General features: G+C 33.1%; 1 protein-coding gene across 1 annotated transcript in view; it reads left to right on the top strand.

Annotated features, from left to right (window-relative positions):
- LOTGIDRAFT_214699 (hypothetical protein) overlaps positions 1–16,775 on the top strand; it is a gene marked incomplete at its 3' end in the record, with an annotated part of 32,937 nt that overhangs the window by 14,127 nt on the left and 2,035 nt on the right. The window contains exons 21-50 of the mRNA XM_009055013.1: positions 123–243; positions 818–945; positions 1,583–1,645; positions 2,385–2,476; positions 2,944–3,175; positions 3,675–3,800; positions 4,465–4,631; positions 4,914–5,025; positions 5,211–5,266; positions 5,704–5,794; positions 6,274–6,420; positions 6,829–7,039; positions 7,483–7,601; positions 7,978–8,076; positions 8,343–8,515; positions 8,758–8,931; positions 9,541–9,682; positions 9,975–10,060; positions 10,496–10,708; positions 11,065–11,140; positions 11,370–11,434; positions 11,901–12,023; positions 12,326–12,500; positions 13,301–13,392; positions 13,740–13,881; positions 14,112–14,196; positions 14,713–14,867; positions 15,408–15,581; positions 15,963–16,178; positions 16,491–16,596. Coding sequence (XP_009053261.1) covers positions 123–243; positions 818–945; positions 1,583–1,645; positions 2,385–2,476; positions 2,944–3,175; positions 3,675–3,800; positions 4,465–4,631; positions 4,914–5,025; positions 5,211–5,266; positions 5,704–5,794; positions 6,274–6,420; positions 6,829–7,039; positions 7,483–7,601; positions 7,978–8,076; positions 8,343–8,515; positions 8,758–8,931; positions 9,541–9,682; positions 9,975–10,060; positions 10,496–10,708; positions 11,065–11,140; positions 11,370–11,434; positions 11,901–12,023; positions 12,326–12,500; positions 13,301–13,392; positions 13,740–13,881; positions 14,112–14,196; positions 14,713–14,867; positions 15,408–15,581; positions 15,963–16,178; positions 16,491–16,596 — 3,961 coding nt within the window. The remainder of the gene's footprint in view (positions 1–122; positions 244–817; positions 946–1,582; positions 1,646–2,384; positions 2,477–2,943; positions 3,176–3,674; positions 3,801–4,464; positions 4,632–4,913; positions 5,026–5,210; positions 5,267–5,703; positions 5,795–6,273; positions 6,421–6,828; positions 7,040–7,482; positions 7,602–7,977; positions 8,077–8,342; positions 8,516–8,757; positions 8,932–9,540; positions 9,683–9,974; positions 10,061–10,495; positions 10,709–11,064; positions 11,141–11,369; positions 11,435–11,900; positions 12,024–12,325; positions 12,501–13,300; positions 13,393–13,739; positions 13,882–14,111; positions 14,197–14,712; positions 14,868–15,407; positions 15,582–15,962; positions 16,179–16,490; positions 16,597–16,775) is intronic.

Here is a 16,775-nt window from a genome sequence, read left to right on the forward strand (position 1 = left end):
CTTACTCATTCCAGCAACATTAGCAATGTATATTGATGATTATTATTTTGTGAATAAATTTTTTGACTTTCTAGCTCTTTATGGCTAAAATTTTTCATTGTTCATTTAATCTTTTCTTTCAGCTAATGTCTCAGAATCCTAAATATTCTCAGTTTTTATTTCAACTGTCTGATTTGGGTTGTCAGTTACAAGTACCTAAATTACGTGATACAGCACGCCATGTTTTAAAAATCATGCCTGCAGGTAACTTTACATGTCATCTTTATCTTGTTCTCCATTTTCTGCTTACTTAAATCAACATGGAGTGTTCATTTTGGGGTCTCTTGCTTGGTGAGTTCTGCACATTTGGGATTTATTGAATCAAACGAACGTTCATTAAAACAGAATGTATTCCATGTGTGCCAAAAAGAATAGTAGATCTGTAGACGTAATTCCAAATTGCAGAGAAGGAAATAAATAGCAAAATTTTTATTGTAGCATATTCCGCTTCCATAACGTTCGATTGAGGGTAGAAAAGAAATAGACGTAACCTGAACTCTCAAATCCTGCCCGACCTTTGATTAACCTTAAAGCTGGTTTTTGAACAAAAGAGAAGGCCCCAAAAGAATGAGCATATAAGACTAAAATCTCCGACCGCTGGTGTGCCCTCACCTTTAGAATAGTAAAAGAATAGTCTTGTTACGCTGTCATAGCAAATTTTCTCTCATTGCACACTGCATGGCCTATCCGCCTTAACAGGAGCAGAAATGGAAGATGTAAAACTCAAGAAATCTTGACTTTGTTATTTGAATATTATGGTTATATTAATTGATTTCAGATCAAACTGTGATAGAAAAGTTTCGTAATATTTGTACTGAGAATAATAATGGTGATGGTTGTATAGCTTCAGCATTAGAATCTTTATTTTTTAATGACTCACCAACACAAGTATTATATAATATAGAGGTAAGATTCTACTTGATTCCTCTCTCCTGTTCAGTAATATTTAGAATAGAATATATTATGTCAAATACATCCTTCACGCTTATGGCGACACCTTAAAGGGGTATGCCGCATTTTTGTAAAAAGTTTTCATTATCAAAAACGTCATAAAATTATTTCTAAAGTATGCTATTTATATATATATGTATCTACTTGACCAAACTGAATTTGTTTTTAAAGGGTTAATTAAAAACTGAGATTACTAATTGTTAATTAAACAGTTTCGGTGATTGGCTTTATAATGGTTCGATATTATTAGTTAAACCTTTAGAATATGTAGGAAATATATTTATCTACAATTAGGCGTTTATTTTACTCAAATTTTCTAACAGTTTCCAAAAAGCATAACAAATGTAAAAACATTATGTAATGTTTTTAAATATTTTTGGCATTTAAAATTTACGGCTGGATTTTTTTAGTTAAAACTTTTGGATACGTTTCTCTAGATTTTGGGTGCAAAGTTTTCCCAAATTTGAGCAACAAGTTTTCCACAAAGAACATGCTCTGCTATAAATGAAAGTAGAGGGTAGCACTCTTCTGACAATTTAGAATGGATGTTATTTCTTTATATTAGCTGTATATTGTATTATAAATTTTGTAGGTTTTATATAGTTTATTAATGCCAGCTTTAGATCCATTATCAGATGAAGCATTTGAATTTCAAGTAAGTTTTACTCTGATATTGTATATTTTAAACATAAAATGAAGGTTAAAAGTAATTTTATTTGTGGTGATGAAGCGTTTTTATATGCCCACACAAATAGTTTGGATGTATATTGTAATCACCCGTCGGTCTGTCTCTTTACATCTGACTTGTGCTCACTCTACGGGCTACAATTCAGATTACAGATTATTTTGATTTTTATTTTGTGGGATTTTCGTGATGATCTGATAATTTTTCACTGAAATATCATGTCCGACCTAGAGTTTTCACACTATTAACTGTATTGTGCAACTCGTGTTCACTCTACAGCCAACAATTCTTTATGGATTCTTTTGATTTTTATTTTGTGAGTCAATGTCATTATGAAGATGATCCTTTCGAATGATTCACCGAAATATCGTATCGTATCCAACTTAGCGTTTTCTCTCTATTGGCCATATTGTGCAACTCGTGCTCACTCTACGTCTACAATTCTTTTGGATTATTTTGATTTTTATATGCCCACACGTAGTATGGAAGTATATTGTCATCCATCCATCTGTTCTCAATTGACTTATGCGCACTGTACAGGCTACAAACAATGATTTGTAATTGCAATCAAAGCTGCTGGTGGGCATATTTTACCTTTCCTGACAACCGTAGGACGTAAAACTCCATTCATTTCACTTTAATTTTTTCCTGACAAGCTATTTTAGTAATTAAAATGATATTTTGATATGACTATATTTGTATGTTTCAGTATAATTTTGTAAGAAGTGGAGGTGTAGCTCTATCAATGAATATGATAACAAAAAATAATTTCTTACCAAGTGTAGAATTACCTACTAGAAGGTAAACATCCTCTTTTTTTTTCATATTGTCTTGATGTCTAGAAAGCAGAGATGTTATGTTATGTTAATTTTTGATCAGTCCTTGAATTGGACCTTTTTTTTGATTAAAATCAAGTTCTTGAGATTATTACTTGGTCACGTTGTCCATTTGATACACATGTACTTGTGTATATGTATTTTTCTGTATATATATATTGTTGAATTGTGGTGGCTTGGACATCTTGATCACAGCAACATAGTCTGTCCATTTAATATACATGTACTTATGTATTTGTTAAACAGGTTGTCCATTGATGTATTTTTAAAAAAAAAAAATTTTCATTCTTTATATTGTCCCCATGGGCTGAATGTTAGACAGGACCATGTCCTTGTGTATTGGACCTAATTCTGACCCATGTAAAATAAAGAGTTGATTATTATTATTATTATATGTCCTGAAATGTTATGAACTATTTTTGAATTTTCCAGAGCCTCGTATGTAACAGTATTAAAGATCTGTAAACTAATGTTAACTACAGTAGGACATGCTAAAGTTCAGGTGGTAGTTGATGCTTGTCACAGTGAACCAGGTTCTACTCCTGTCACACCAGATGAACATAACCAAGCTGCAGCTCTACAACAAGCTCTAATACATATACCTAGTCCAGACTCTGAGTTTAGAAATGTTGCTCTTAGATTAGGTCAACATTTAGGTCAACAGGTGAGTGGATGTTTTACTGTGGAATCCACAATTTGCACAATGAAATGTCAGTTTTATAATAGTAAATTGTATAGTAGGAAAATTTGGCTGATAATACGTGAAATTATATGTTGTACAAATTCATTTGTTTCAATTCCTCACTTCAAATTTTGTTTGATATGAGGGGGACTGGAGGTGATTTCCTATTCTTTGCTCTGAACTAAGGTCTTTTGCAAAGGAATTGGAAAGTTTATCTGCAGAAAATAGTATTCAAAAAGGTTTCTTAATTTCCCTTTCCCAACAAAAAAAATTAGTTGTAGACATTAAGTAATTTCATGGCATCCCATCTGGCTTAGTAATGTGCAAACATAGTATATTTCATCTCATGTGTCATGCTGAATTTCAGAAATGATTATCAGTACATAGCTAGAGATAATTAGTACTTCCCAGTGGTATCGAATGCAGCATAAAGTTTTTGTAATTTTGTCTTATTGATAAGATTATTTGTAATATTTTGTAGGCTACAGGAGTATTACCTGATCTATCAACAGTCAAAGCTATACAGAAGATAGCCTGGTCTTCTAGTAGCTGTTCTCTACATTTAGTTCATGCTTCTAATGAAGATATACACAAAGCACATGAAAAGGTTGGTTTTATTTAGAGCATCTGTAACTATTACAAGGAAAGCAATATGTCAGTTGCCGTCTTCAAGATTTCATGCAAAAAAAGACAAGTCAGAGAAAGAAGTAACTTTTGACCACACTTTCATCATTTGTTGAAACTAGGCTGCTAACTTGGCTAATTGCTTCAAAACAAATAAAAAAAAATGTAAATCGTCCAAAAAATTTCACAAAAAGATGTTGTTGGTCAATCATATTCTTAGGCTAAAATGGGTGTGCATTATATTTGCAAATCGCACTGGCTATTTGTACCGTCACGATGTGTGTTCTCTATGGCTGCTAATAACGGTACGGATAAGATTGGACACAATAGGTGGGCTAGATTTTCTGGTTTTTTTTGTGTGTGAAGCCATTTTGATTGTCAAGAATAATATTAAGTGACTTTGTTAGGAATTTTAGGTAGTAATATTGCGGTTAAGCAATGTTACGAAAGCACAGGCACAGGCATGTAGGCGTAACCTCTAGTGATAGAGCAATGTTTGTGAAGTTAGTTTAAAAGAATGATATAGAATATTTATGTTAGGGTTAGGTTGGGATGGCCTTATGTTATTTAATGCCCATTTTTGTACCGTCGCAGTGCGAATATCCACAGCCTTTCCAATATAAAGTATCTGATATTTTTCTCTGTAGATAAAAGAAGATGTGCAGTCAGATAATGAAGATATGATAGTAGCTAGAGAAGCTTTAGAAGTTTTAACAGTCTGTCTATCTCTATGTCCATCTGCTCTAGAATCATTAAATAAAGATAAAGCTTGGCAATGTTTTATCATAGATTTATTACTAATCTGTAAATCCAGGTAAGATTTCAAAGTCTTTCGATCTTATACCAAAAGTGGAATAGCTCAGTCTGTAGCGAGTAAAATTGCTGTCTGCTAGGCGATTATGTGCCTTGGGTTTGAATCTTCCTCAAGATAAAAATTTTATTGCCATTGCCAGTGCTTCAGAGAGTCGACTCGGCACAATTTTTTTTATGGGTTCAATAATTTCAATCATTTGGCCTACAAAATGTTTGACTGTTATGACTAAAATTCGAATTTTAGGATAATTTTAAGGGCATTGAAATTTTTTTTTTTTTTCAGCCGAGATGTACGTAAATGTGCTAGTGATCAATTTTATTTAATGTCTACTAAATGTGGTACCAGTCATCGACCTTTAGTATTTCTAATCACTTTACTATTTACTGTTTTATCGGTAGGTACTAAAAATGTTTTTTTTATCCAATATGGCCCATATGACATTGTAAATGCTGAGTGACTATGCGACTCATATTGCTTTTGAAATTTATCAATTGTGTTTGAATGTAGCTAAAATAAATCGCAGGGGGTAATTTGGATTGTTAAAAATTGTTTTTTTTTTGTTTTTTTTTTTCATTTTAGAGTACAGCTAAAGAGTATGCCAAGCAATCTCATGAATTTTTTCAACTTCTGTGCAAGTAAGTTTCATTGAAACTTTATACATAGACTAATGAAGTGGACAAATTATACTGAAAATGGAATGGTTTTCTGATTTGGACAAAATGAACAGACAATCGCTGAATTAGATTTGATATTATACTCTGCAGAAATAAGTGGTCCTTATTGGTTGATACTTTTTTTTACACCCACATAAAATGTGAAGCGTATATTGATGTCAGCCATTTCCGTGTCAGTTCGTCCACAATTACTTGTAAACACTCTCAGAGGCACAATTCTTGACAGATTTTGACAAGACTTGGTAATATTCTTCATTAACACCCCAAAAACTTCAAAATAAGTATATGTCTGAAGGTTGAATATCTTTTTGGGTCATTTTACTTTTTTAATCTTCATTCTTCCAATGAAAAAGAAAGTAGAAAATCAGTTTGTTGACTTACTAGTACTATATTTGTAGGTTATTGAACTATGCCTGTGCCAGTACTACTATGTTACCTACAGCTGAAGCTCTACTCAATAATGAAATTATCTGGTTAAAATGGGTCAAGGTAGGTAAATGTTACAGTTGATTACAGTCAGAAATAGTTATAGATGCTCAGTGAATTAAGCTCTTGCTCGCTAACCTAAGAGTCTGATATACAATCCCACCATGGGTTGAGATAAAACCGCTGTCAGTGATGCAGGCAGTGATGCAGGTCGGAGGGACTGACATGGAAAAAGTCTGATCAGTCCGATGGGACAATAAACCAAGACCTTGTGTGTTACAGGTTCTGAACATTAAACATCCCTTGACAGTTGGAAACAAAAAAATGGCTTATGCTGTTCTCCTGGCAAAATTTCCCTCATTGGACACTGAATGGCTTTTACTTGTCCTCACTAGCCCAAACACGTGCAAAAAAGTATAACACCATAAAACTCCATTTCTTTTGTTTTCATTTACCATGAATGCCTGATTTACCCGGGCTGTATCTGACCGTGGACACTCTGATAAACAATTATGATAGAATGTTCGGAAATTGTATTCCAGACACAGATGCAATCATCAGGAGAATTACAAGTTGAAGAAGCTCTATTAGAAGGACATCTGGGTATAACTAAAGAGCTGTTATCATTTCAACCTACTGAGAAAAAACATAAAATAGGTTCAGAGAATGGTGGAGATAATCTCATCAAGGTATTTTAATGACTTTGATAAGAGTTCTTTTACACCCATGACAAGATTGATTAAATTTGATGATGATATAGAATAATGAATTCCAGGGCTTTATGGCTATCTAACCTTGGTAATGGGGTTTGTAATCATGGCGTAGGTCTATATGATATCTTTAAAATTGTCAATCTTGTTTTGCCCCTCAGTGATGCACGTGGGAGGGGCTGGCATCGAAAAGCGTGTTGTTGTTAAGCTATCTACAAACTGTTCAAGTGAATATTCTTCGACAATTGAGAATCTTAAAAGAGTACACTTATGTTACTGTCCTTGCAAGTTTTCCCTGATTGCACACTGCGTGGGTTTTTATCGTTTTCAATGACCCTTAACCATTGCAGACAAATTGAAAGTAGTTAAATATTCAAATTGTTTCAGGAACTGGTGGAAGATTTTATATTTCCAGCATCTAAGATAATGTTACATTGTAATTCTGAGACTGGTGAATTCCCTGCAGAAGAAGCTATACCAGTGTGTTCTTCACCACATACAGTAGTAGCAGCTTATGATTTATTAGTAGCTTTATGTACTGGTTGTTTAGCCAATCTGAAATACCTATCATCTGTTATTATTGAAATGTACTATACAAGTAAGTATAGGACCTATACCAGCAATTTTGCTTAACTTCGGTTATTATAGATGGCCCTCAGCCAAACATTTTGGCATTTATATTTCTGGATGATGGAAAAGAGTGTTACTCAAATTCACCAGACTCTCTAAGGCTGTTCAACTTTGGATCCTACAACCAACATGGTTTCGACAAATTTTTATGTTCTATAAGAGCTTTGTACAGTTTGTTGGGCTCAATGACAGGAATTATGAGTCTTGCCTCTCGACACTTCACGGAGCCGCGGTGGCTCAGTAAGAAGTCTCACTAACCTGAATGTCCAGCGTTCAATCCCGGCATAGGTTGAGATAATACCTTAGGATTTACAACCCAGTTTCCTTGTCAGTGATGCAGGTAAGAGGGGCTGGCATGAAGAAAGATATCTATGTTATTAACACTTCTATTTTACTATTCTCTTTTATTAGATGATGCTGCACTAACAGAATGGGAGTATCTTCCACCAGTTGGACCCAGACCACCAAAAGGTTTTGTTGGATTGAAAAATGCTGGAGCAACATGTTATATGAATTCTGTGTTACAACAGGTATAGCTACATGTATATTTCCTACATCCTGCTGTCCTTCTAGATTAGAAGCCAGGGTGGGTTAATTACCAAAGGTCTTGTGCTAGATCCCAGCATAGTTTTGTTTTTCCCCTTTGTTTTTGTTCAGATGGGTTGGTCCACTGGCTTTGCAGGTTTTAGATCCTTTGACATTTGGAAAACTTAAAGAGTAGGCTTGTGCCTTATTATACCAAATACACCACATAATGCACTTGGATGGCTGTCCTAGACCAGGAATATGAGCAGAGAAGCACATAAAAAACATACCATTTCACATACCTTCGTAAAGATATTGACCTAATATGGTGGCATTGTGACAGTGAACTCTGATGACCTTTTCTTACCTTTGATATTATAGATATTTATGATAGAACCTGTACGTATTGGTATATTAGCTGTAGAAGGAGCTGCTGATGATTTTGAAGATGATTCTAATGATGATAAAAATGAGTGTGAGGTAAGGTTATCCCTTCGTTAATTTTGAACATACACCTGTTGATGATAGATTTATTAGTCTATGCAACTTGCCATGTTATGCTGTTAATAACTTGACCAAGTGCAAATATTACTCCATTTTTGGTACACACTTAAAAATTCTGGATAAAGTGCTCTGGACAATTCGAATTTGCTGCTAAAAAAGACCTGCTGCAAGCAAAATGTTGTATTATAGATAAGAACCAGATAAAGAGTACGACTAGATAAAAAATGGTTTATATATTTCAGACTAATATAGATCTTGGAGAAGAAGAAAAGAAAGAAGAAGAAAAAGGAACAAGAGAAGAAGAAAGAAAAGATTATGATATGGGTGTTTTAAAACAAATACAATATATTTTTGGTCATTTAGCTGCTAGTAAATTACAGTATTTTGTTCCTCGTGGCTTCTGGAAACATTTCAAGTAAGTCAAGGTCCTTTTTTATCAGCTGGTCTCTGGTTATCTACTGGATCTCAGATTTTCTCTATTTTATAAATTACATTAGGTCGAGTGAAAGGTTCTATCAAATTAAGAATACCATGAATACATGACAAAATTTGCATATTTATTCACCTGTGCTACGAGTTCATATGATTTTTATGAACCTGTGTTATGAACCCAGGAACAGTATTGTTGACATAACATTCTGTAATTGTTTATTTCAGACTATGGGGTGAACCAGTAAATCTAAGAGAACAACATGATGCTCTAGAATTTTTTAATAGTTTAGTTGATAGTTTAGATGAATCATTGAAAGCCTTAAATCAACCTACAGTCATGTCAGATATACTGGGAGGGTCTTTTGCTGATCAGAAAATCTGTAAAGACTGTCCTCATAGGTTAGTAGAAGGTTTTTCTCTGGAAAAAATATCCTTCAGATCCATATGGATTTCAGAAAAAATGTGTAAACAGGGCTACTGTAGAATATTGCATGTTTTACGACCAAACAACCACAAAATATTTCTCATGTTCAGCGTAGTGTTTACTCAAATTCTTAATTCACCTTGCCTCTATATATTTTTTTCTTTGATACAATGAGTTGTGCACCTGTAATAGCTGCTTCAAATTGGAGTAAAATCTTTGCTAGGTATGAAAAAAGTTTGTGTCAATGGCCAGTATACCAAAGCTAGGTCTAGACTCTTTCCAGTGCTCTGCATTCACTTATATGGTTTCTCTCAAATCCTTTATAATGAGTTTGTTGGTTGAATTATGAGCAGCAAGAAATGATTTTGGAATTTTAACTTGCCTTTCTAAATTAACTGTCCTGATGAGGATTTTATAACCAAAATGTGTCCAGAGTATAAGATGAGCTCTTATCAATAGGTTGACTAGTGCATATTAGCTTTTACCTCTAATAAACAGTGAAATGATTTCAATGCTTTTCAAATTGTGAGTAATATTTTGTAGTTATGAGATATTTGAATGTTTATCTTATGTTTTTATTTCAGATATCAAAGAGAAGAAGCATTTACAACATTAAATGTAGATATACGAAACCATCAAAACCTATTTGAATCATTAGAACAGTATGTGAAAGGAGATTTATTAGAGGCAGGCAATGCTTACTATTGTGAGAAATGCAATAAAAAGGTAAGATAAGATTTTTATAGTTGGTAGGAATTAGTTTAGCAAGTAGTTAAGTGATCTGGTTTCTCTTAGTCATTGAAAATTTTCACTCAGCTGTTTTTGGAGTGTTCCCTCATGTGAAATTCTAACAAGCACCCATGCTGGCAAACTAATGTCCAATTGGATGTATTTGTGTGTGTCCCACTATCTTTGTATTTTATTGAGCCTTTATGAAAAGAACTTCTACTCTAAAATGTTGCACTGGGTCTATGTCTGTCTCTTTTGACTAAGTTTTTTTATCTCCTTCTCTTTTCAGGTTGATACAGTAAAAAGACTTGTGATAAGAAAGTTACCCAAAGTTTTAGCAATTCAATTAAAACGTTTTGACTATGATTGGGAGAGGTAAGCTTATTGATGTATTAACTTGTACTTGTAAGTAAATCGGTGGCACTGCAAGTTTTTTTGTTTTTTTTCCACAGTGAACGCATGTCTATTCTAGCCCATTAATGTTGGAGTCTTCGCAAAGTAGCTTATGGTGTACATATAACTACTGTTATTTATTTGGTATATTTATTATATGCCATTGATGGTTTAGGGCGAGATAGAAACTATTCTTTAACCTGTTAGAATCTAAGTCTAAAAACTTGAATTAAACTAAATTAGGACTGTTAAGTGATGCTTGCAAGACCTGCTTACCCTTCTCGAATATCTGATGTCACTTGGTTTGTCCAGTTGGTATTCCATCATTACAACATCTAGTCATATGGAACCCTGGAAAAAGGCTCTTGAACACAACCTGGTGCTTGTTTTTTAAGATTTCCTATTCTTTTTTTCCAGGGAATGTGCAATTAAATTCAATGATTATTTTGAATTTCCCCGTGAATTTGATATGGAACCCTATACTGTACAAGGTTTAGCTAAGATAGAAGGAGAGATCATTGATGATGAATGTGAAGAGAAAGAACAGAATACTAAATATAGATTAATAGGTGTTGTTGTCCATAGTGGTCAAGCTAGTGGTGGTCATTATTATTCCTATATATTACACAAGTAAGTCTTTGCTAAAATTAACAATGATTTTGAAATGAGAATTCTTATAGGGCTTTTATGGTATGAACTTTTATGAGATTTTGCATTTTTCAGACCTCGTGTGAAATATTCTAAATTTATTGCAAAGAAGTTGGTGAGTTTGTTGAATAAAAGAATCATTGGATGCAGAGTTCCTCCATGATGTCCATTCATTAGATGGATTTTCTGATTTGCATATAGGGTATCTATCACTCTACTTGTTTAGGTCAAAGTGCCTAGAATTACTGACTAAATACTTATTGTGCTGATTGTAAGGTTGTTCTAGGGGTAATGTTGAAGGATTAACTGTTTATTTTGAATCTATTATATTATAGAAGTCCGAATGATACTAGTGCTAAATGGTATAAATTTGATGATGGGGATGTAACAGAATGTAAGATGGATGATGATGAGGTCAGTTAAGTTATTTTAATGTCTTTGGCTATTTTTTATTTATACTGATAGTAGACTGGAATTGACAAGTTAATTTAAGATATTTATCACAGAAGCTAATGCTGCTATATAAGCAAATATCAGTTCAGAACAAGTATATATAGCAAATTATTGTTAACCATTGTTTAAATTTTTTATCTTTTATAAGTTTTTGTTGGGATTTCCTAATATTTTAATAATGAAATTGTAGGAGATGAAAAATCAATGTTTTGGTGGAGAATATTTAGGAGAAGTTTATGATCACATGTTAAAAAGGTATGTAATTTTAATCTCTTTATTAGTATTTTAAAACAGCTGAGGGTTCCAGCATTAACTACATTTATAATTGAATATATATATATTTATTATTGATTTTGTATCATTGATTTTCGGATTTGCTGTTATTCTGTCAAAATGCATTAAAATCAGTATCAAATCAACATTAAAATGCTTACACAGTGGAAAATAATAGCTTTGACTGAGAAATTATTACCAGGCCTTATATCGAATCTAGCCTTAAAGTAATACATTAATCTGATTGGATAATAACACTTGTTTCAAAATTGATTTTAGTGATTGACCAATCAGATTGGAACACTAAAATCAGTGAATTTCTGAATACAAAGCCCAAGGTCATCCTGTGTATTTATAACATGTATTAAACCAAATTATTTGTACATTTTTTATCTTTGAAACATGCGTATTTTATATATCAAATTACCTATGTTGTTTGATTGTTTAGATCTGCCTTTAGACGTCAGAAAAGATGGTGGAATGCCTATATATTATTTTATGAAGGTATATCAGAATCTAGTGTAGAAAATAAAGATATAATTAAAGAAATAGAAAAAATGTCGATAAGTAAGTACATACAATAATTGTATATTTTGTGTTGTTCAAATTATACTTTGGGTTCCAAAAAGCAGTTCTGAAAGAAACAACAGAAGAGGTTTTCTCCCACAAGCACTGTCCAAGGTATCAGAATCTTTCTTACATAGCTTTCAATTGCTTTACAGATGAAAATCCAACAGGTTACTGAAAGAGCATTTCTGTAGCCCAATTGATATTTTTATTAGACTAAATCAAAGGTCTAAATGCTTGCTTAACATCATTATTGGACTTGTTGATTAAATACTAATGCATAATCCATTATGTTGTAGGTACCAGCAATAATCCAATCAACCCAGTGAAAATGCCAAAGGCCATAGAAAGTCATGTACGAAAACAGAATATATTGTTTATGCATGAAAAAATCCACTTCTCTGTTGAATATTTCCAGTTTATTAAGAAATTAACTATCTGTAACCATTTAATATTAGCACAGGCTTATTCTGATAAACTGGTAAGTATTATTGAATTTTCTTTACAAATACTACCTATATAGGTTTGTTTTATAATTGGCATATAAGAATGGTGCTTTCTTCTATGCCTCATCTTTATTTTTGGATCCTATAGTTAGGAGCTCGGTGGCTCAGTGAGTTAGACGCTTGCTCGCTAACCTGAAGGTCCAGGATCAATCCTGGCATAGGTCGAGATAATACCCTCGGATTTTTCAACCCAGTTTCCCCCTGTCAGTGATGCAGGTAAGAGGGGGTGACATGGAAAAAGTGTATAGTCGTTTGGATGGGACAATAAACCGAGGCCCCGTGTGTTAAAGGCTGTGCACGTTAAAGATCCCCTTGACAGTTGAAAATCGAAAAAAGAGCAGGCTAATGCGGCTGTCCTGGCAAAATTTCCCTCATTGCACCTTGCATGGCGTTGCCCGTCTTCATTAGCCCACATGGTGTAGAAAAGTAGGAAGTAAAACTCCATTCATTTCATTTCTATAGTTAGAAAGTTCCAGACTGAACTGAATAGCTCTCTTTTATGCAATTATGCAAAAGTTATAATAGAATTAGCTTAAAGCGTAAAGAATAACTTGCTCTCTGTGCTATGAATGCCTTAAATGTATTTGTCAAATATGCTCTTTCTTACTCTATATAGGAGTTAAAAATTGAAATAGATTTTGCATTGCTATATCTACTCTGTGAACATGATAGTGACTTGAAAAACTTGCTAACAAATATTACATCTACTGATTTATTTGTATTCATTTATTCATTAATAATTATTCATTAAATAATTTTTTTTTTTTTTTTACAGACTCCAGAATCTGAAAATATAGCTAGAATTAGTGTGGAGCTGGCCTCCAAATTTTTATTTAATGCTGGCTTTCATACCAAAAAAACAATAAGGTAATTTATTAACTGAATATGAATACAACTACTCAATATTTTAACTTATGAACAAATATTAAAAAATATTAAGAAAATCACACTGTAAGATTTCATTAAGCATGTGAAAATTTCCTGAATTGCTTTGAAATAATTCATTAAAAGGGGTTATATTTCACGATGAATACATGCCGAAAATGTGCACAAAAAAAAGACACCAAAAGACTACAGGTACATATTTCATAAAATAGCTTTATGCCCCTACCAAGAGTTGATTCTAGTTGCAGACTAACTTTTTTTTTTTTTTTTTTTAATTTACCAAGTTATCAGTGTTGTTTGTACTAAGTTTATATATATTATATTTACAGAGGTCCTGCTGGTGACTGGTATGATGCATTACATATCCATTTCCGGTGTAGCAAAGTGGTTCGCAACTGGTTTGCTAATCATATTTTATTTGCACAACCGTCACGGTTTGCTGAATATTTATTAGAGTGTCCTAGCTCAGAGGTTACTATCTGCTTTTCTGCATTACATCATGCCCTCCTCCCCCCCTCCCCCTTCTTAATAAGTCACTGAAATCAATGTACTGGTACCATAAAAACATTTCTTTTAGAATTCGAATCTGATTGTTCTTCATGGCACATATCATGCTCTCTTAGTATGTTCTTGACTATCATTTTGATGAAAGAGTAAAGCACACTAGGCTGAAAATTAAGATGTTGACTTACTTATTCTAGGTACGACATGTGTTTGCCAAGATAATTGTGATATTAGCTCATCTTTCTTTACAAGATGGCCCTTGTCCTCCACCATTAGTACAAGGTTTATATGGTAAGTAACATGATCTCTTTACAGTATGATCTTCTACAAACATTTCATGATGATATACCTTAGATTTCTTAGCATTTGCTGTGCTGGCAGAAAATTTTTTTTTTACCTCATTGACAAAAATTGTATTAATCATTTGTGGAACATGAAATGCTCCTGAAATTGGTACTGACCTTTGGCGTAGAAAGCCCTTTTGATAAACGCTCAGACAGCTGCTTTCTATCTAGTATTAAATACAGGGCCATAAATGAGGCAAATGCTAATGCTGTTTTGATGTCTATGGTAAAGGTTACTATTTGTTAACTTCTGAAAGCGCTGCAATGAAAGCCATAACTGACTGCAAAGACAACAGAATTTTTTATCTCACACCAACCCAGTGATATACATGTTTCATATCTTATCGTATATTTAGAGAAATCTGTAATTAGTACATAATCTGTAACTGACAACTGCGTTACTTGTTTTCAAGACAAGTCGTGATGATGTACTGGTATTTAATTTCAGTTCAAGGTCAACCAGCTGATCCTAATGCTACTTTATGTGATCATCTATTACTAGCTGTTTTATCTTTATTACGTAAAGAAGTTTCTGAACATGGTCGCCATTTACAACAATATTTCCATCTCTTCTTAATGTTTTTAAATTTAAATCTAGGTATACAAGAGGTAAGAGACTTTTCTTTTGAAGAAAAAATGTATCAGTCTGAAGAAGTCGATGTTTTTAATCAAAGATCATGATCTGAGCAAATTGTTAAGCACCTTAGGTTCAAGACTACTAACATATTCAACTAATCAAATGCTCTGTTCAATCAAATCTTAGTTTATAATTCTGGGATATTCATAAGCATGGACATTTTTCATTGGTTTGCATAGATTAATGCAATCAGGTCAAGTTTTGAAAAAGATGATAAAATCCTTCAGATCATGGATGGAGAGTGGGGTAACCCTTAGAGAAATTTCTTCATGAACTTTTTCAGGATGCCTTACCATGCTCAGTTTTGTTTATTCTGGCAACCTTGAATTAGTCATCTTCAATCATTAGTTCTGTCTACCTCTGTCTGACAAAGCTCATTGCTGAAAAACAGAATCCACCATAGCTTTGGTTGTTAGCCTTGTAAGAAATGGTTGTTTCATTCTTTATCATTATAAAAATAATAATTCCTTTCGGGTTATAAGGCCACTTTCATTCTTTATCTTCTGTTTTAGAAACAAGAATTAATCAAGCTACAAGTACCAACGTTTTTTATGGCTGTAGCATTAGATGAGGGACCTGGACCCCCTATTAAATATCAGTATGCTGAATTAGGAAAACTCTATTCTGTTGTCTCACATTTAGTACGATGTTGTGATATTTCTCATCGCTGCCAGTCTTCAGTATCGGTAAGTTACTATTAATAATAGTATTTAGCTTTAAGGGACAGGTTGGTCATCTGTTTGACCAAGCGTATCTCAGTCTCAGAAACAGGAACTTTTTAGCTTAGCTAATCAGTAATAGTGTTTGCAGCTCACCGTCGAAATTTGAGCCTTCAAATCCATGTGTGTCAAGTCGTGTTAAAAAGTCATATATGTTAGAAAAGACATACAAGATAATAGATAAAGAAATTCCTAATTTGAGATATTGTGCGGTTTTCTTTCATTTCTAGTACTTTTGCAAACTACATATATTCAAGACCCAATTTCATTAATTTTTCAAACATTTTTATGATTGTATTAACAATGTAGTTTGGTTAGAATTCCAAATTGTTTCATGATATTTTCCAGGGTCAAGTGCCACTAACTAATCCTCATGGTGATATATCTGGTTTACAACTATCTATACCTAAACCAGTAGAAGAGATGTTATTTAGTCGTACATCTTATGTTAAAAAACTAATAGAAGAGTGTAATAATACTGAAGAAACTACTAAGTTATTAAAATACTCTTGTTGGGAAAATCCACACTTTTCTTCCACTGTTCTTAGTGAATTGTTATGGCAGGTAAGAGAAATTGTCATCATGTTAGTCCAATCGATTTGACAGTGAATTGTCATCATGTTAGTCCACACTATTTGACAGTAAATTGTTATCATGTTAGTCCAAACGATTTGACAGTAAATTATCATCATCTTAGTCCACACTATTTGACAGTAAATTATCATCATGTTAGTCCACACTATTTGACAGTAAATTATCATCATGTTAGTCCACCTATTTGACAGTAAATTGTTATCATGTTAGTCCACACTATTTGACAGTAAATTGTCATCATCTTAGTCCACACTATTTGACAGTAAATTGTTATCATGTTAGTCCACACTTTTGACAGTAAATTGTTATCATGTTAGTCCACACTATTTGACAGTAAATTGTCATCATGTTAGTCCACACTATTTGACAGTAAATTATCATCATGTTAGTCCACACTATTCGACAGTAAATTGTCATCATGTTAGTCCACACTATTTGACAGTAAATTATCATGTTAGTCCACACTATTTGACAGTAAATTATCATCATGTTAGTCCACACTATTTGACCAGTAAATTATCATCATGTTAGTCCACACTATTTGACAGTAAATTATCATCATGTTAG

This window comes from Lottia gigantea (assembly GCF_000327385.1).
Source record: "Lottia gigantea unplaced genomic scaffold LOTGIsca_23, whole genome shotgun sequence".
NCBI classification, from domain to species: Eukaryota; Metazoa; Mollusca; class Gastropoda; family Lottiidae; genus Lottia; species Lottia gigantea.